Source organism: Choloepus didactylus, chromosome 16 (assembly GCF_015220235.1).
Source record: "Choloepus didactylus isolate mChoDid1 chromosome 16, mChoDid1.pri, whole genome shotgun sequence".
Classification (NCBI taxonomy): Eukaryota; Metazoa; Chordata; class Mammalia; order Pilosa; family Megalonychidae; genus Choloepus; species Choloepus didactylus.
Window position 1 is genome coordinate 44,979,065 of NC_051322.1, and position 20,105 is coordinate 44,999,169.

Here is a 20,105-nt window from a genome sequence, read left to right on the forward strand (position 1 = left end):
GGATGGGGGTGTCTCACTGAGCCTGGCTACAGGCGGATGGAGCTGGAAGGAGGTGTGCTCTACCTTGAGGAACACAGACCCGAACCATGGGTCTGTGGAAGGAGGAAGGAATTTGAAGGCAGACTAGGATGGCAATCATGAGTTCAGTTTTGGATCTGTTGATTGTAGCCCTTGAAGTGCCAACGGGAAGGGTCTTGGAGTCTGATATGGTTATTCCCCCTTCTCCCATCCACACCCTGAAGTCCGGGAAGATTAATGAGCCTTTGCCAAAGTGAGCAATTTAGTGTTCTCACTGACAGGGTAAGACATAATCAAGATGTATTTCACTTTCAGTAAAATAGGGGAAATAGTCTTAAACTTGCACTTGAACCTAAAATGCCACCACAAAAACTTTCTGCCCTTCCTTGTGCCCTTTTCTCCCCCAGGCCAGCTACACAGATCCCCAGAGCAAGCTGCGTTTCAGCACCATTGAAGAGTTTTCCTACATCCGGAGGCTGCCGTCTGATGTTGTCACTGGCTACCTGGCTCTGAGAAAGGCCACAAGCATCGTTCCCTGAGCCCTGGAAATGGAAATGAAGTGGAAAACTATTTCACAGGCAGACTTTGGACTTGAAATTCTGTTTCATGGAAACAAACTCATTCTGCTGTCAGTTTTTAAATGCCAATGCTGTGCCTTGGAAAGAATGTTGGGTTTTAATTTAAGTTTTTTTTTTCTGTTTTCCCTCAAAGTCTGATATTTCCTGTGAATTAAATTATACTGCAGTTGTTGCCACAAGTAAAGTTGTTTGACAAGAAAATACAATAAAATTGTGCTTTTAATTTAACGCAAGTAAGTCTATGAATTTTTGCTCCAAATTTCTGAACTCTCTTATGACTCAATTAAAGACTCTGTGATGAATCCCCCCAACAGGGCTGGGTTATTCCTGATCCTGGTGACTCGCTCATTAGAGTGTGTTAGTCTTCCTCTTTCACTGAGTGCCTGGAAAAGGTCCAGAACTGGGTCTGGAAAGCAAAGAGCAGAGGAACTCATCCTGTTCCACTGAGCCAGTCCTTGTCTTTCTGCCTCAGCCCCCCATTCAGTCTCTTGAGCTCTGACCTTGTTTCTGGAAGGGTGTTCTTCATCCAAGAAGGGCTTTTGTCTTGGTACAGGATGCTGCCCCTTTGGCCCCAGCCCACCCCAGAAAGGCAGTGTTTGTGTTCCCATCCTAGAGACAAAAAAGCATTTCCCTGGGCTAGGGAAATGGGACGACACACCCTAGGGAGAACAGTGGAACAAGGCCCTGAGGCTTCTGGGCCAGAGCTGCCCCTGCTTTGGGGGATTAGCCTCCTTTTTTTAGAGGAAAGAAAAACAAAGCTGAAGAACAGTCATCTGGACAGCAGCCTGCGAGCAGGTGCAGCTGCCATGAACTTGGCTTCCTTTCCTCCAGGTGCAGCAGTCCCAAGGTCATTCAGCCCCATCCCAGTAACTAGTGGCAAGAGCAGAGTGCTGTGCAGCCTTTTTATGGCCCCAAAGAGGGGGCCGAGGTGGTGGCCAGGAGAGGTGGGGAAACTTTCCAAGCCCCTGCTCACTAAGCACTGGAGCCTCTGGTGCAGGGGTTCTCCAAGGAGTGGGTATCAGAATCCCGAGGGCTTGTTGAAACATCTTGCTGGACTCCGTACCTCGAGGGTCCGATTCCAGAGTCCTGGGGTGGGACCCTGGAATTGCATTCACACCAGTCGTGCTGATGTTGCTGGTCGGAGACCACACTTTGAGACCCATTGCTCTGATGGAACTGAAGGTCTCTAAAGACCAGGGGCTGCTTCTTTGGTTCCTGCACTCACTCCTGCACTTCCTGCCATCCATCAGCTTAGGAAAACCTCCAGTTTCCCTTTTGGTGGAAAGGAGTAAGTAAGCCAAGGGCTCTTCCTGCTTCACTTCCACCTTCAGCTATACAAAGAAAATTTGGGACAGGGCCACTTCTTGTCTATGGAGGCCCCTGACTGGGCAGTGCCCCAAAATCATTTCCAACACTGATTGCTGAGCACAACCTCAGATTTAGCAATTCCAACTCTCCAAGAGCAAGGTTCAGGATTAGAGAGACATTCGCTGCCCTGCACATGTCCACCTAGCGGGTGCACAGACTGTGGCTCCTGCAGGCCTCTCTCTCAGGGTTTCTTGATGTGTTTGTTCCATAAACCTTCTGTCAGTCCGTTGGGGACCTGTTAAAATGCAGATTCCTAGACCTTCCTGCTGACTCAGGGAGTGGGGCCCAGGAATCTGCATTTTTATACATCCCATTGTGAATATTATGCACTCAAAAGGATGAGGCTCACTGCCTCCCACAGGCAGAAGGGAAGTCTGTGTGTGGCACTGGCTTCCTTCTTTCCTGTTCCTTTGCCAGGCTTTCCCTTGCCCTGCCGGCCTCTTTTCCTGGGGAGCTGTGAGTTCCCAAGGTCAGGTCATTTCTTATTACCTCAAGCTCCAGGGATCCAAGCTTCAAGCTGTGAATGTTTTGATTAATGAGCTCCCCACTATGGGTTTTTGGAACAGGCAGTTACTTGATCCCATGCTGAAATAGCCCTTCTGTCCACATTTAGCCCAGTGGTTCTCTGCACTAGCTGCATAGTAGAATCACCCGCACAGGGAGAGTGGGGTAAGAGGGGTTAAAAAGTACCCAGGGATTCTGATTCTGATACAGTTGGCCTGAATTGGGGCCAGAGCACAGGTATTTTAAAACTCCCACGTGATTCTTTCTAATGTGGAGCCATTGTTGAAAATCCTTGCTGTAACCACAAAAAAGAGTATTTCCCATGGAGTATATTTTCTTATTTCCAGATCAGCTGGCTCTTTCCATCCCAGGGCCAGGGACAATTTGGAAGGGAATTCCTTGTGTGTGTGTTCATACGTGTGTTATTTAGAATTCCTTTCCACACAGCCGCCCAGCATGGGACTTGGAAACCAAGAATGTCATTGCAGACTCCTCCCTCTTCTATCCTTCCCCCATGTTCATCAGCCCTCAAATCCCCCCGTTTCTTCCTCTTCATCTCTCACATCTTCCCACTCCTCTTTAATTTGCCCATGCTCCTACCCAACTGTAGGAGCACATCACCTCCTGTCTGGACGTTTGCAGCGTCCTCCTAACTGCTCTTTATGACACAGTCTGAATCTGTCTCCTTCACTTTCCACTCACCTTCAGACGGTCATTCCATAGCCTTGGATGAGCATTTGACTTTCTCCATCATGGCATGTCCATTGGTGATTTGTCTCTGATACCTTTTCAGCCCAAAAGATAAACCCAGTCCACTGCAAAAGGAAGAAAGAACAATTAGCTGGATTCAAGAAATCAGATTGTCTTCCTAAGACTAGACTGAAATCCAATTTCCTCTGATTGGAGTTTGATGCTTTCCCAATATCTGATGTTTTGGTTTGCTAAAGCTGCCAGAATGCAATATACCAGAAATGGGTTGGCTTTTAACAATGGGGATTTATTAAGTCACAATTCTAAGGCCATGAAAATGTCCAAATTAAGGCATCAACAAGAGGATACCTTCTCAGAAGAAAGGCCACTGGCATCTGGGGTTTCTCTGTCACAAGGGAAGGCACATGGTGATGTCTGCTGGTCCTTCTCTTCCAGTTTCAAAATGGCTCTCTCTGTCCAAACTGTCTCTGGGTGTTTCTGTCTTAGTTTCTCTGAGCTCTCTCCAAAATATCTATGCCTGTTATCTTCTCATAGAGAACACCAGCAAGGGGATTAAGATCCACCTTGAATGGGTGGTGTCATATCTCCATGAAAACAACCTAATCAAAAGGTCCCACCCACAATAGGTCTGCCCCCACAAGATTGGATTAAAAGAACACAGGCTTTTATAGGGTACATAACTGATATACCCCAAATGTCTTCACTTTAAGAGGAGGAGAGCTATCTATTATTGGGCTTAGAACTACCTGTAGTGCTGAAAAAATGTTTTCCAGAGCCAGCCCATCAGTTGTGGATAAAAAGGACCCACTGCCCCATCTCCCAAGTGAAAGCTTGCATCTTTCAGATTTTAAATATGTTTTGCAATTGATTTAGTATCTGATGAAGGGCCCAAAGTACTTTTCAATGAGAAATCTCTAAATTCTGAAACCATGGTCACTGGAGAGAGATTTCAAACACCAATACTGTTTCCAGTGACCCATAACTGTAAGTTATGAGTGTTTAACTTAGTAGAAATTACGGGTAAGAAAAGAAATCTAGGGTATGAAACTTGACCCATGTTTGAAGAGGCCAGATACCTTGGGGAGAGGTTGCAAATGATGTTTCCTCACAGATGTGTGAAACAATTTGTGTTTTTTTAAAGTTAATGTAATACCCAATGGAAATGTGTGGGCCTTATTTGGATCCTGATTCAAACAAACAAACAAAAAATTTAAAACATTAACTGAATTTGATATTTTGATATTTGATGACATTTAAGAATTCTTATGAATACTTTGTGATAATGATCTTGTAGGAATGGATGTCTAGGATTTGCTTCCAGATTATATGAAAGAGAGAAAGTAGATGGAATAGTGTTGAAACAAAATTGGCCATGAATCAATAATTATTGAAGCAGATTATGGGCAAACTATTGCATCTACTTTTACGTGTTTGAATTTTTCCATAATAAAAAGTTTTTTAAAAGAATAAATTTTTATTGCTAAAAATTATGATGGATGTTCACTTAAAACTGGTAGTCTGCATTAGCTTGATGTGGGCTGTCGATGCTGAAAATTTGAGAAATGCTGCCTGCCTGGTATTGGGTCTTAAAAAAGAGAGAATACCCAATTCCTGAAGCATCTTACAAAGAATGGGTTAGAAGAAAAGAAACACAAGGCAGGTGAAATGGTCCTTTAAATCAGAGGTCTTCGTTGTGAGTTCCCTTGTCCTGGCGTATTTCCTGGGTAGAAGTGGGTAGATGTGGGAGTGGAAAAAACCAAAGGCATCGACTTAAGAGTTTTCTCCTGTGGTATTAGTAAATCGCACTAGGGTGGGCTTGGGATGCCTAAGAATGACTGACTATGTTTTGAGAAAATACCTACTGATCTGCTTCCTGATGGAATCTGCAATATCTACATATTTACACAGAGAAGGAAATGAGATCACTGAAGAACTAAGCAAATGGACAAAATTGTTTTGGTCCAAGCAATTGCTTTCACTGTATTTCAACTGGATTTGTGCATTTGTGCTTATATTAAGGATTTACATTAACAGAGGGGAGGAGACACAGCCCTACAAAAATCTCTAGTGCATCTGTTTCAGAAATGTTTTCCTGGAACCCCCCTCCACTGCTCTGTGGGGTGAGCTTCTTCTTTCAGCATCCAGACTTGGAGCCTGACAGCCTAGGTTTAAATCTCAGTTCTACAACTGACTAACCATGGACTGGGGCAAGTTACTAACTTACTCTCCAATTATCAGTTTTCCTATCTGTAAAATGGGCATACATAATAGGGTATACCCCACATGATTGTCAGGATTAAATGAGAAAACCTCAGAAGAGCATTTAACCCAGTGCCTGGCCCACATGCCCACCATGTGTGAACAGCAGATCTTTTCTGAAACAGATGTGCATCTTCTGCCTGATTATTTCTCTAATTTTTTGGTCTTAGGACCCATAGATCCAAATTTGCAGCTCACTTGTAGTAATGGAATAACAGGGTATGAGGGACCTTTCCATGTGCTCATCTGATTGCTGGCTCTTCACTATTTTCCCTGTCTCCTTCATTGCTTATCTTGGTCATTTATCCATCCTTTATTTTGTGTGTTTTTATAAGCTAGCTCAACTTTTTTTTATGGGACAGGGGAAGAAATAAATAACTAGCTAAATAAACAAAAGCTTGGTGTTTGAGGCTCAGAGGGAGGGAGCGGATGAGGGTGTCGTGGGGCTGGAGAGTGGAGGGCTCTGCAGGATGAGCTCATCCGGACTGAAAGAGAGAGAGGAGGAGCCAACGGAAATTACCCACTAGACCTCTTAAGAATCATTATTGCTCTATGCATTCTTTGGTGTTCATCACATGTGTAACTATTATCTGTTCCCCTGTAATAACGTCATAATACCCTTAAAAATCAAAAAAGGGCTAGTTGCTTTCTTGCTTTGGTGTCAGGCTTGGGTGGGAAGATGGTACAGGGTAGGGGAGGTCCTGCTTCCCACTGCAAAAACAGAACTCCTCGCCCCAACCTGGTTTTCTTCCATGACTCAGTGGCCTCAGTCCCTCTGTCCACTAGTGCTTCGGCTCCAACTGCAGACAAAGCCTTTCCTGGGAAGAGTCCATGTTTTCCTGGTTGACAGGAAGCTGACTGCTGACAGGTGAAGAGTGTGCACCAAACACGCTGTTCTCTTCCACTCAGGGTCAGGAAGATGAGTCACATCCACCAGCCCTGGTGATACAGAGCCTCTGATCTTTCCAGGTCCAGGGTTCTAAAATGTGGAACATTGCAAAGGCTTTTTTCAGGGATCCAGCACCGGCCTTGGTGACTGATATCTGCCCTCATAACAACTGGGGAGGAAATTGCTAACTAGAGATAAAGATGAGAGTTCCTGGTTTTTTCAAAGAAAAAGTCTCCTCAAAAACAATATCAGACCTTATAAATGAGGTGCCCCCAAAAGTACAAATTTGTACAATTCCCCAAACACCTACCTAACTGTTCAGAGGTTTTGTAAAGAAATAGTCACCTAAGGTTTTGTGCCTGCTGATTACCATTTTCTCTGAAATGTGATGCTGCTATCCCTTTGTTTATGGAGTGGCAGAGGGCCACCAGTTTTCTTTATGAGGCAAACATGGCTGCAGGAGCCAAGGAAAGAGGCAAGACAGAACACTCTAGGAATGGAATACTTTTGGGTGCATGTTGGTCTTGGAGAGAAAAGATGAGATCTCTGTGGTGGCACGGCCTGGGCCAGGACCCTTCCCAGAGATAAGGGGTGCTAAAACACTGTAGATCCTTTCTTTCAGAAAGCTGATTTCCTAGGTACAACGAGGTTCATCTTTTATTTGTAGGAAGCTGTTTACTTATTTTTCTTCATCATTTTTCTCTGTTAACAGAAAGGGAAAAAAACCCATTGATATTGGTTGAATTATGTCCCCACAAAATATATTTTTAAATCCTAATCTTCAGTACCTCAGAATGTGATCTTATTTAGAAGTTAAAAAGGTAGGGTGGACCCTTAATTCAGCATGCCTGGTGTCCTCATAAGAAGGGGAGACAAGACAGAGTGAGAAAACAACGATGTGGTGACAGAGGCAGAGACTGAGTTATGCTGCAAGCCAAGGAACACCAAGGATTGCTGGCCACCACTAGAAGCCAGTAGGGAAGCAAGGAACAGATTCTTCCCTCCAGACCCCAGTGGGAGCCCGGCCCTCACAACACCTGGATTTCAGACTTCCAGCCTCTAGAAATGTGAGACAATAAATGTATTGGTTTAAGCTATCCAGTTTGGGGTACTATGTTACAGGAATCCTTGGAAAATAAGACACCCACTATATAAAAAGTTAGATTTAGATATGAAAACAAAAACAAAAACATGTAAGGTAGGTTGCTGAGTGAACAAAAAGAAAATCACAAAACCAGAGACGAACCCCAGTTCTGTAGTTAAAAAAAAAATCAATAAGAAAGGATGTGAAATAACTGATGCCAGGGAATTAATAGTGGTCTCCTTTGGAGAAGGGAGAGGATTTGGGGGAGGGGTGAGAAAGAAGGGAACTTAGACTTTTCATTCTGAATATTTGGATTGGCAAAAGCATGTAGCAATTAAAAAAGAGGGAGCGAAAAACTCAAGCTAGGCACTCTGGGGTTCGGAGTACTGTTGATGCTTTTCCGTGACATTCAGGCCCACCCCTCAGATTTGCCACCTGTCACTGCTGCCTCAGTCTCTCAGTAAAACAGCTTTTTCTTCCCATCCCCATCCATCAGGACGTGGGACCTTCTCTGCCCACACCAAGCACCCTATGCCTTTCTTCAGCTCATGGAATACAAAGCACCCCATCATTTAATCCTCACAACAATCCCACCTGATGGGTATTAGCAGAAAGTTCATTTTACACCTAAGGAACCCGAGGTTAAGAGGCAAAACTTCACAGCTACTAACAGGCAGGAAAGGGTTGTGAACCAAGAGGAGGCTCCTCTCAGCCCCTGCTTCCTCCAGCAGGAGAAGGGTGGCTTGGAGATACCTGAAGAAGTCAAGAAGCAGCACAGTGGCTGTACATGAGAACCCTGAAATCACCTTGTAAGTACACCATCCACATAGCTGCCTACAAAGGAGAATCAGGTGGACACACATTATCTAAACACTTTTCATTGGCATCACCACACTCAGCAGAGAGCCTTGAGTACCTTAGATGCTTCATAAATATTTGAGTAAAAAACCGAAAGCTAGAACAAAAATGTTGAATGGCCTTGCTAGATGTGATGCTTATTTAAACTATTGTTTTGTTCCCTAATGAGTCACTGAATCTAAGAGAAAGGAACAGAAATTGTGTCCATGAAATTGGGGGCAGTGGGAAGCAATGGGTGGTGAGGTGCCTTCCATTTCTGAAGATCAGGCCAGAAATTACAGGTTTTGCTTTCATTTTTAAATCAGAGTAAGCAGGGACTGGGAGGGCCAGCAGGAGGGGACCCCACCCCAGGCCCCGAGCCTCCTGCCAGGCAGGTTCTTCTGTAGGAGGGAGCCAATGACTTCTTGCCTGCACACCCTACCCTGGGCATACCTCTTTTGGAACCACATACCCGATGCTAAGACTAGTACAAACTTGCTTGGCAGTATTTTGCTTAGCAATATTGACATTTTAAAAGAGGAGAAAGGGAGAAGGACCCACAGGGAGATGCTTCTTTAGCCACAGACACCACTTCCTGGCTGTTTTCCAGGATTTGTACCTCACGACTTACCCCTGGCAACCTCTGAAGTGGGCGTTATTGCTCCCATTTGTGCACGAAGGAAACTGGGAGTCAGGGATGATGGGCTATCGCCCAAGGTGGCATAGGGGTCCTGGTCCAGGTCTATCATGAGGTTGCTGAGAAGGGGCAGGGGTCTACGAGGCTGTGTCCCCTCAATCCCACTCCCTGAGCCTCCCCATGTTTTGAGAAGCAGATCCTGACGAAGGGATTGGAACTTTGTATCCTGGCTTTACTGTCCTCACAACACCATCCTGGGAAGGGTGATTCTTAATTCCCATGAAAATGTCCTCCTAAATAAACAGTGTGGCAAGGCGTCCGATGTAACATTTCCTTCCCACAGTGTGGCAGACTTTCCCTGTCCCCTTTCTCCTGGAGCACTTGATCCTCAGCACTTGGCTTAGCAGTACCCTCCTGCAGAAGGCTGCCCCTGGTCCCTCCCCTCTCCTCAGTTCCCCACCAAGCGCCCCATGGAGCCCGGCTATCCACATTTGCTGCCTAATCTGGTCACCAGGCTGTGAGTTCCTCCCGGGTAGGGAGCCCCACACCCAGCACAGTATCAGTGAACATTTGTTGACTCAACTATGGAGAGCAGTTAGCAGCAATGTGACAGTATCAGTTGGCAAACTAGGGAATATATCCTTTTTCATTGGGGAAAATAATTAAAAATTACTAATCATCTTGCCTGACACATAATGTACACTCAATGTTTATAGAATAATGGGCAGTTCTTAAAAGTAGAGTTCTGATCAGAATAAATACCCCCTGACTTAAGATACACTCTGGGGATGCTTGGCAGTGTCACTGCTCTCTCGGGGTAAAAATTCAAATGGCCATGGAGAAAATGTTTTCAATTCAAAGTCCCTCCTCCCTGTCAAACTCTCCCCAAATTTTCTAAAACAACTGGCATTCCTTGTTACTTATCTAGAATCAAGTAGTTAGCACTAGATTTAGCCCCCAAATTATGCATTTTTGCTATTTTAAACATGGAATTCAATATGATATGATTCCAGAAGACCGTCACTTATTTAATATAAATAACCCACCTGGTCTCAAAATTTCTGGTCAAGTCAATGAATTCAAAATCACTTGGTTTAGAAGATTGGCATCATCATGTTCATTCATTCATTCATTCATTCATCCATTCATGTGGGGAATGGCTGGAAGCCTTGTGCCTCTGAAGAGTTACAAGGTGGTCAAGGAGATAAGACATGGATAAGCATGAGGATGAAGGTCAGAAGAAGGTCCCAAGGAGGCAGAAAGGGAATGAATGGACCAACCCTACAAGGATGGACTGGGTGTTTGATCAAAATGGTATTTTAATAGTCAAGGAAGGAACGTGACCTGGACCAGGCCAGGCTAGTCTTCTGGAGGGTAAGAGACCACGTGGAGAGATGCTTCAGCCATCCCAGGCACTCTGGCCATGTCAACGAGGCTCCAAATGTGTGAGGGAGACCATTCCAGAGCATCCAGCCTGAGCCAAGCCAGCCGGGTCCACCGAGAGAACATGAGAAATAATAAATGTGGCCATTTTAAAGCAAAAAAAAAAAAAAAAAAAAAAAATGAGGTATTCCTATAAAGAAATGTTTTGTCTCTCATCCAGATTTTTTCCTGCTCCTCTTTCTTTTTCTTCTTGTTTTTCAGTTTGCTAATATTTTAATGTATCACAGACCATGTTGAATTAATGGTACACTACTTCATAACTATCTTTGTGCTACTATTGTCAAACTTTTTTTACTTTTCCAAAAGTTATAAACCACAATACATTGTGTTTTTTTACAGTTAAAAAAAAAAAAAAAAAAAGTCAAGGAAGGAGAGAACCTAAGATGGCAGCTAGGTGAGACAGGGCAAAAAAAACACCTCTGTGAAAAATACTAGATAAAAACCAGAAGGTGACCCAGAATACTGGTTTCAGCGATGCACCAGCTGAACAAGGACTGCTAGAACCACAGGGGCCGTACACTTGGTGAAACCAGGAGTCTGCATTCTGAGACGAGTGAGTAAGCCGGCTAAAAGACCTGAGGCCGTGCTGCGGTGTGGGGAAGCTGGGGGGTTGGTGTTTGGAGACACACTGGTTCTTTTAAAAAAAAAAAAAAGGGAAAAACCAAGGATGGCTGCAGTTGTGACGGTGGGAACCTCACAGTGAAGCATGGCAGGAGCAGGCTGAGCCGGCCTCTCGGTGTCTGGTGTGGAGGATAGCCTGCTGCAGATTCCCTCAGCGCCAGGGGAGTGGAGGGGAGAGCCGGAAGGAGAAACAAACTCTGCTGCTTGCAGCTGGCTCCCGACGGGCTGGAGACACTCCTGCCCGGGGCTGTGCCCACAGCCCAGAGCCACGCCCATTGTCCCAGAGCCGGGAAGGAGGAACTGTGTGTGTGTGTGTTGGGGGGGTTTGAGACGCCCCATTCAGCCATCTCTGCATCAGGCTGAGAGCACCCCTGCACAGCCCAGCGGCCTGGGGCTTCCCTTGAGGGATGGCGTGCACTTGTGACGTAGCACAGCCTTCCCTCAGCAGAGGTCCTGGAAGATCACAGCTGAGAAGCGGGGCCCGCTCAGAAAACCCAGGGACACTATGTCAATGCTGGTGGTTTGTGGGTCAGCGACAGAGAGGGTCTGGGGCAGAACCGAAATGAAGGCTTAGACTCTTGCAACAGCCTTGAATCTCTGGGAACACCTGGGGGGTTTGAATATTAAAGCTGCCCTGCCTCCCTAGCCACCTGGACACACACCCCACATTCAGGGCGGACGGCTCCAGCAACACACCCAAACTGAGTTCACCAACTGAACCCCACAAGAATCATTTCCCCACAAACCACAAGGACAAAGTTGAGGAGAACTGACTTGAGAGGTATAGGTGACTCGCAGACACCATCTGCTGGTTAGATGGAGAAAGTGTATGCCACCAGCTTGTATTTCTGAAAAATTAGATTGGTATTTTTTTTTACAACTTGAAAGAACCCTATCAAGCAAAGCAAATGCCAAGAGGCCAAAAACAACAGAAAATCTTAATGCATATGATAAAACCAGACGATATGGAGAACTCAATCCCAAACACCCAAATCAAAATATCAGAAGAGACACAGTACTTGGCACAATTAATCAAAGAACTATAATCGAGGAACAAAAACATGGCAAAGGCTATAAAGGACCATGGCCCAGGATATAAGCGACATAAAGACCCTAGAAGAGCATAAAGAAGATATTGCAAGAGTAAATAAAAAAATAGAAGATCTTATGGAAATAAAAGAAACTGTTGGCCAAATTAAAAAGACTGTGGATATTCACAGTACAAGACTAGAGGAAGCTGAACAACATCTCAGTGTCCTAGAAGCCCACAGAACAGAAAATGAAAGAACAAAAGAAAGAATGGAGAAAAAAAATAAAAAAAAATCGAAATGGATCTCAGGGATATGATAGATAAAATAAAACGTCTGAACTTAAGACTCATTGGTGTCCCAGAAGGGGAAGAGAAGGATAAAGGTCTAGAAAGAGAATTCAAAGAAATTGTTGGGGAAAACTTCCAAAACCTTCTACACAATATAAATACACAAAGCATAAATGCCCAGCGAACTCCAAATAGAATAAATCCAAATAAACCCACTCCGAGACATATTCTGATCAGACTCTCAAATACTGAAGAGAAGGAGCAAGTTCTGAAAGCAGCAAGAGAAAAGCAATTCACCACATACAAAGGAAACAACATAAGACTAAGTCGTGACTACTCAGCGGCCACCATGGAGGTGAGAAGACAGTGGCATGACATATTTAAAATTCTGAGAGAGAAAAATTTCCAACCAAGAATACTTTATCCAGCAAACTCTCCTTCAAATTTGAGGGAGAGCTTAAATTTTTCACAAACAAATGCTGAGAGAGTTTGCCAATAAAAGACCTGCCCTACTTCAGATACTAAAGTGAGCCCTACCAACAGAGAAACAAAGAAAGGAGAAAGAGATATAGAGAATTTTAACAGACATATAGAGAACCTTACATCCCAAATCATCAGGACACTCATTTTTCTCTAGTGATCACGGATCTTTTTCCAGAATGGACCACATGCTGGGACATAAAACAAGCCTCAATAAATTAAAAAAAAAAATTCAATATATTCAAAGCACATTCTCTGACCACAATGGAATACAAATAGAAGTCAATAATTTTTGAATTGTAACTCCACTATTTACTTCCTACATGATATAAAATACACAAACTCTAATGACAAATCAGTGGTTTTGAACTCAATGTAAAATATGTAATTTTTGACAAGAACTATATAAAGGTGAGGGAATGGAGGAGTATGGGAACATAGTTTATATGTCCTATTGAAGTTAAGTTGGTATCAAAGAAAAACAAGATTGTTATGGATTTAAGAGGTTAATTTTAAGCCCCACAGTAAACACAAAGAAATTATCAGAGAGATAAAAAGTAGAGTATGGGTTATGAGAAATGGGGGAAGGGGCAATGAGGAGTTAAGAAATGAGTGTAGGGTTCCTGTTTGAGGTGAAGGGAAATTTTTAGTAATGGATGGTGGGAAAGAGATAGCATTACAATATTCTAAATGTGATTAATCCCACAAATAGAATGCTAGGGAGGGGGTGGAATGGGAAGATTTAGGCTGTATATATCTTTCCACAATTAAGGAAAAAAAAAACCAGTCTAAATAGATGACAATTGAATGCCAAGGATGACTCTGGATGGGATCTGAGGATGGAGGACAGGAGGCTGAAAGGGACACAGTTGAGACATAAGGAAAAAAACACACACACACACAAAAAAAACAGGAAATATAGAATGTAAGCTTTGTATCAATTTTGAATCTCTTGTACTTCTTAGCTGCATTTAATGGGATTGCATAAAAGATTGTTCTTGTTCATGGGAACTGTATATGTGAATTATAGTGTTTGTTCAAGGATGTGTGCAGCTAGCTCTCATAGGTTCAGAAGACAGAGCAATAGATGATGGATGATAGATAGGGAGGGAGGGAGGGAGGGAAAGAAATAGTGTGACAGCATGTTCAAGTTGGTGGATTGGGGTATCAGGGGAGGGGGGTCGGGGTATGCTGGAGTTCTGTGTATGGGGTTTGTATTGTTATTGCAACTGTTCCTATAACTTTGAATTTATTTCAAAATAAAATAAAATAAAATAAACAAATTAAAATTTAAAAAAATCAAGGAAAATTATGTAAAAAGAAGTGTAAAGATAATGTAATTAGGAGGGAGGCCCAGCAGGGATGGAATAGGCTAACTTTTGAGAGGGATACAGAAAAGGAAAACGGAGTAATAAGTGTGGAAATTTCCCTTGGATAATAAAGTCATTCCATATAGGCAACAGAAATAAATCTGTCAAATTTTGGGAGAATAAAGCAAGATGGAATTGACAGTGGCCTGGTCCCTAGGCCAGGGGGGAGGACTGGCAGCCTGTGGCCTACTGCAGTGACTCAAGCGGGAAGAATGTGGCTCAGGCCTCCTGCAGCTGCGATAAGCAAGGGAGGATGGGGCACTGCAGAGGACATCCTGGAGCAGCCTGGGAACTTTCCATGCAGGAGCACATGTGGAAGCCCACTGCCTGAGAGAATTCCGACCTGCATGCCAAGCAGAGTCCATGAGTGTGAGCAAGGAGAGAAGACTGGAAATGCTATCCCTACCTCACCCATCACCCAGGCACAATGGGGTTTGGGAAGGAAACATGGCCCATGTCCACTGAGTTGGACAGACAGCTTCATTAGAGACCCCCGCCTCTCAGGACCCTGTACCCCTGGAGCTGTGCTAAAATCTTTCCAGACTAGTCTGAGGTCTTGCCATGCTCTGTGGCTCCTAACACATGGATTCAAACCTCAGCCACATTTCTCTTGCTGGTATAGTTTGTGCCATATCTATGTATATAATGCTTGTGCCTTGATTTATTTAGGATGTTCCCCTAAATGGGCTCACGTTTTAAACATAATTTCTTTCTGCTAAGCAAATACTCATAGTAATAAATTACTCCCACCTGAATCTCCCCCAATGCCACCACCCACAGAATTCCTGAGCATCCTTGCAGCCCCATCAAAACCCTTCCTGAGCATCCACTCAGCAGGCACAGGTCGGACCAGTGCAGGGCGCATTCTTCCCCCTTGGATGCAATCTCCTTCTCTCCACAGTGTGAACCACTGTGGTTTCCAGGAGGCACGTGATCCCTGCCTGGTTGGGTTTCTTCCTCCTTTTCTATTACTGGACCTGGAGCTCAGGCCCCTCTCCCCACAACCTTTCCCATACACATCTGGGAGCTGGGGTTCTGGCCCTTCCTTCAGGGAGCTCTGTGCTTTCCTAGTGAAGTCAAAAAGTCATCCTATTAAAATCAACAGTGATAAGTCATGTTGATAGCATTAGCCTTGATATATTGTGATGAGAATGACACTTTACCTTGGTGATCTTCCTCCCCAAAATACATAACCCCAGTCTAATCATGAGAAAAACACCAGAAAAATCTCAATTGAGGGATGTTCTAGAAAATACCTGACCAATGCTCCTCAAAACTGTCAAGGTTATTAAAGCAAGAACATCTGAGAAGCTGTCACAGCCAAGAGGAGCCTAAGGAAATGTGACAATTAAATGTAATGCGGTACCATGGATAGGATCCTGGAATAGAAAAAGGACAATATGTGAAAACTAATGAAATCTGAACAAAGTATGGATTTTGGTTAATAATACTTGAGATAGTCTGGAGCTGTACATACCCAGAAAAACATGTTCTTATACTTAACCCATTCCTATGGATGTGATCCCATTGTAAGCAGGATCTTTTGATGAGGTTACTTCAGTTGTGTGGCCCAGGATGGGTCATAAATCTATTACTGGAGTTCTTCTAAGCAGAATGAAACTCAGGCAGATAGACAGAAAGTCATGGGAAGCAAGAAGCTGAAGGTCAAATGAATCTGAAAGAGAAGGGAAAGGCCAGGAGGGGCCACGATATGCATTGTGACAGAGGAGCCCAGGACCAAGGATCACTGGCAGCCAGCCCCAGAACACCAGTCTTTGGGAAGAAAGCATTGCCTTGGAGACACCTGGATTTGGATTTTCTCTTAACTTCAAAATCAGGAGCTAATAAATTCCCATTGTTTAAGCCAACCTATTGCATGATTTTTGCTTGCACAGCCAAGAAACTAAAACAACACTGTTTCAATATTGATTCATTAATTATAACAAATGTAACATACGAATGTAAAATGTTAATTTAGTGGAAACTGGGTGTAGAGTATATGGGAACTCTATCATTTTTGCAATTTTTATGTAAATCTAAAACTGTTCTAAAATAAAAGGGTAATTTTTTAATAAAGGCTTAAAAAAAGTCATCTTATAACCCCCAGTGGAGCAGCAGTTGCTAGGTCAGATATTTGCTGAGGAAAATCTTATTCATGAATCTTAAATACTGCCTTTCAAACCATAGGTCTGATGAAGTAGCAACTAGTTGCTAAGTGAGAATTTATCCACTTTAGCCTTATTTACTGCTATTTTAAATATCTATTATACAACTCACAAGAACAATTTTTAATATGTACTTTAAAAATTCTGATGACTTATTTGATTCAAAAGGTAGTGTTGTTACTTAGAATGTCTTTAAAAGAAGAAATTGTCAAATTTGTTTCTACCTTGAGAAACAGCATTCTTCGCAGAACTTCCCTAAAAAAGCAGTTTTTGGAAATGACTCAGAATGCCCACCGACTCCACCACATTCCATCTTGTAGGACTTGTGATAATGAAGCAGTAATTTCCAGCCAATAGCTGGGTGTGATAAATCTAAAACAAAGACTCTGTTTCTTATTGTGCATATGCAAAGTCTGATCCATTCTGTCCTGGGGTAATATGTGAGATTATAAATCTATGTTTCTCTGATTTTATCCATCAAGCCTGGAAAAGTATTTCTTGTGCTTGTTTGATGGGTAGAGGGAGGATTTGAGAAAAGGGAGAGATGTTATCAAGGGGGAAATGTGGGGAGAAGACTTCTTGTTCTCAACAGAAATATCTCAAATAAAATACTAGTATCTCAATTTGCCTGTTTGTGGCACATACCACATCATGATACCATAAAAAATAAGGAAGACTTTCCATTGAAAGAAATAAATAGAAAACACCTTTGAAAAACTGAAATATAAATCATGAGACTTGTTGTCCTCTAGACCTGCTCCACCTCTGAAATCCTAATTCTAACTCCCACTCTTTTGGGTTACCTGCCTTTTGTTCAGCTCTATTGTCTGCTGGGCTTCTTCATACCTCAGTTCTGGCCCTTTGTTTTCTATTCATTGGCAGTTTCTTCCTGGTTTCACGTTCTTCCCTGTCCATTGCCTGCCCTTGACCTGTGTATGAGTCAGGGCAGAAAACCTGACACCAAAGGGCCAGGGTTAGGGGGCTGTCAGGATGACTTCTTGAGTCCTCTGCTATGCCTAACCCTTTGTCAAGTGCTCCTGTCAGTTTGTCTCATTTAGTTAGCAACAGCTTTGCCATTTCAAAATGCAAAGAGGATTAGAAGCCTCACAACACAATCAGCCAATCGAAAGCTGCAGGGTGTGTGCATGGCCCACACCCAAGAGTAATGGCCTGATGAGTCTCTTTGGGCAGTCACCCTGGGCAGTCATGATGTTTTATCCTTTTTTTTTTTGATAATGCTTGGTTCAATTTGCTAATATTTTGTTAAGGATTTTTGTGTCTGTGTTCAAGAGGGATATTGGTCTGTGATTTTCTTTTCTTGTGATGTTTTTGTCCGGTTTTGGTATCAGTGTTATGCTGGCAAAAAAGTGGTGGTGGTAGAAATGGTTCCCTTCTCCTCTGTTCTCTGAGACAGTTTGTGTACGATTGATATAATTTCTTCCTTACAAAGTAGTTAATAGAATTTATCAGGCAAATCATCTGTGTGTGAAGTTTTCTTTGTGAGAAGGTTTTGAATTACCCACTCAATTTAAAAAATAGACATGGGGATCTTCAGATTTCCTATTTTTGTGTCAATGTAATAAGTTGTTTTTTCAAGGAATTTGTTCATTTTATCTAAGTAGTCAAATTTTCTTAGCATAAAGTTGTTTAAAAATCCTTTATTAACCTTTTAACATTAGCAGGATCTTTAGTGATGACCTAATATTAGGAATTTATGTTTCTTTATTTTGAGTTTGCTCAGTGTTGCTAAACTGTTTTCAATTTTATTAGTTTTTTCAAAGAACCATCTTTTTAACTTATTGTTTTTAACTTATTGTTTTTCCCTTTGTTATTTCACTGATTTTTCACTCTTATTATTTCTTTCCTTTTGGGTACTTTGGATTTAATATGCTTTTTTTCTGGCTTCTTTTGCTAGGTTGGATAATTGATTTTAAACCATTTTTCCTAATAAATATTTTTAAAGTTATCAATGTCCCTCTAAGCATTGTCTTGGCAGCATTATTTAAAACTGTGTGGCTTAATTTACAAATATTTGGGGCTTTTAAGATTGTTTTATTGACTTTTTAATTTAATTCCACTTTCATCAGGAAACATACTCCATATAATTTTAAACCGATGAAATTTATTTAGATCTATTTTACTACCTGGTATACATTCTACCTTAGTGAACATTTCAGAAGCACTTAAAAAGACTATATCTTTTATGGGTGTTTGGTAGAGTGTTCTGTAAATGTCTATTGACAGTGTTTTCCAGATCTAGAGTATTCTCCCTGGGGTTGGTTGGTTTGTTGTGGTCTTGTTGTTCTACCAATTATTAAGAAAAGAATGTTAAGATCTCCAACTATATGAATTTTTCTTCCTTCAGTTCTGAAAATTTTTGCTTCATGTATTTGAAGCTCTATTATTAGCTACATAGGTATTTATGATTTTCCTGTTTCCATTATAAATTGCCCCTTTAATCATTATGAAATATCCCTTTATCTTTACTAATAATGCTTTTCTTGAATTCTACTTTGTTGGGTAATAATACATCTATGCCTTTTACTTTCAAGCTTTCTGTGACTTTATATTTAACATATGTCTCTTGTAAAGAGCATATAGTTGAGGATTTTTTAAAAACTCCATTCTGGTAATCTCTACCTTTTAATTGGAATGTTTACTTTTGGTGTAATTATCCATATGGTTGGGGTTATATTAAACCCCAACGTATATTATTAGTTGATATTGTTATTTGTTTTCTATTTGTTCTGTTTTTATTCTTTTGCTGGTTCTCTCCCACCATCTTTTTTTCTTTTTCTTTGCCTTAATTTGATTACTCATCTGCCCATACATTGGATAAAGGGAGGGTCAGTCCCAAGGTTTTCACAATCAAACGGTCACCCCATAAAAGCTATATACTTACATAATTATCAAGAATCAAGGCTACTGGATTGCAGTTCAACAGTTTCAGGTATTTCCATTTCCTTCTATCTATTCTAATACACTCAAAACTAAAAAGGAATAGCTATATAATGCATAAGAATAACCTCCAGGAGGCGGGGCAAGATGGCAGACTGGTGAGCTGTAAGTTTTAGTTACTCCTCCAGGAAAGTAGGTAAAAAGCCAGGAACTGCGTGGACTGGACACCACAGAGCAATCTGTCTTTGGGCATACTTCATACAACACTCATGAAAACGTGGAACTGCTGAGATCAGCGAAATCTGTAAGTTTTTGCGGCCAGGGGACCCGCGCCCCTCCCTGTCAGGCTCAGTCCCGGGGGAGGAGGGGCTGTCACCTCCGGGAAGGAGAAGGGAGAATTGCAGTGGCTGCTCTTATCGGAAACTCATTCTACTGATTCAAACTCCAACCATAGATAGACTGAGACCAGACACCAGAGACTCTGAGAGCAGCCAGCCCAGCAGAGAGGAGACAGGCATAGAAAAAAAACAACACGAAAAACTCCAAAATAAAAGCGGAGGACTTTTGGAGTTCTGGTGAACGCAGAGGGGGGAAGGGCGGAGCTCAGGCCTTGAGGCGCATATGCAAATCCCGAAGCAAAGCTGATCTCTCTGCCCTGTGCACCTTTCCTTAATGGCCCTGGTTGCTTTGTCTATTAGCATTTCAATAACCCATTAGATCTCTGAGGAGGGCCGTTTTTTTTTTTTTTTTTTTTTTTTTTTGTTTTTTTGTTTTTTTAAATCCTTTTTGCTTTTTCTAAAACAATTACTCTAAGAAGCTCAATACAGAAAGCTTCAAAGAATTGCAATTTGGGCACGTCAAGTCAAGAGCAGAACTAAGAGAGCTCTGAGACAAAAGGCAATAATCCAGTGGCTGAGAAAATTCA

At 42.4% G+C, this 20,105-nt stretch overlaps 2 protein-coding genes across 9 annotated transcripts in view; one reads left to right on the top strand and one right to left on the bottom strand.

The window, feature by feature from the left end:
- INO80C (INO80 complex subunit C) overlaps nt 1-824 on the top strand; it is a 30,472-nt gene extending 29,648 nt beyond the window's left edge. For 2 of the 3 annotated variants that reach the window (XR_005212199.1, XR_005212198.1), the window contains exon 6: nt 426-562. Coding sequence is in view for 1 of the 3 variants with exons in the window: in XM_037806008.1 (XP_037661936.1) it covers nt 426-557 (132 nt within the window). In the remaining 2 variants the exon portion in view is untranslated. Of the gene's footprint in view, nt 1-425 lie in introns of all 3 variants that reach the window. The other variant, XM_037806008.1, reaches the window with a different exon arrangement.
- Nucleotides 1-20,105, bottom strand: part of LOC119511523 (zinc finger protein 271) — a 309,072-nt gene that overhangs the window by 72,146 nt on the left and 216,821 nt on the right. For all 6 annotated transcript variants that reach the window (XR_005212193.1, XR_005212195.1, XR_005212194.1 and 3 more), the window contains one exon: nt 3,171-3,283. The gene's annotated coding sequence lies outside the window, so the exon portion shown is untranslated. The remainder of the gene's footprint in view (nt 1-3,170; nt 3,284-20,105) is intronic.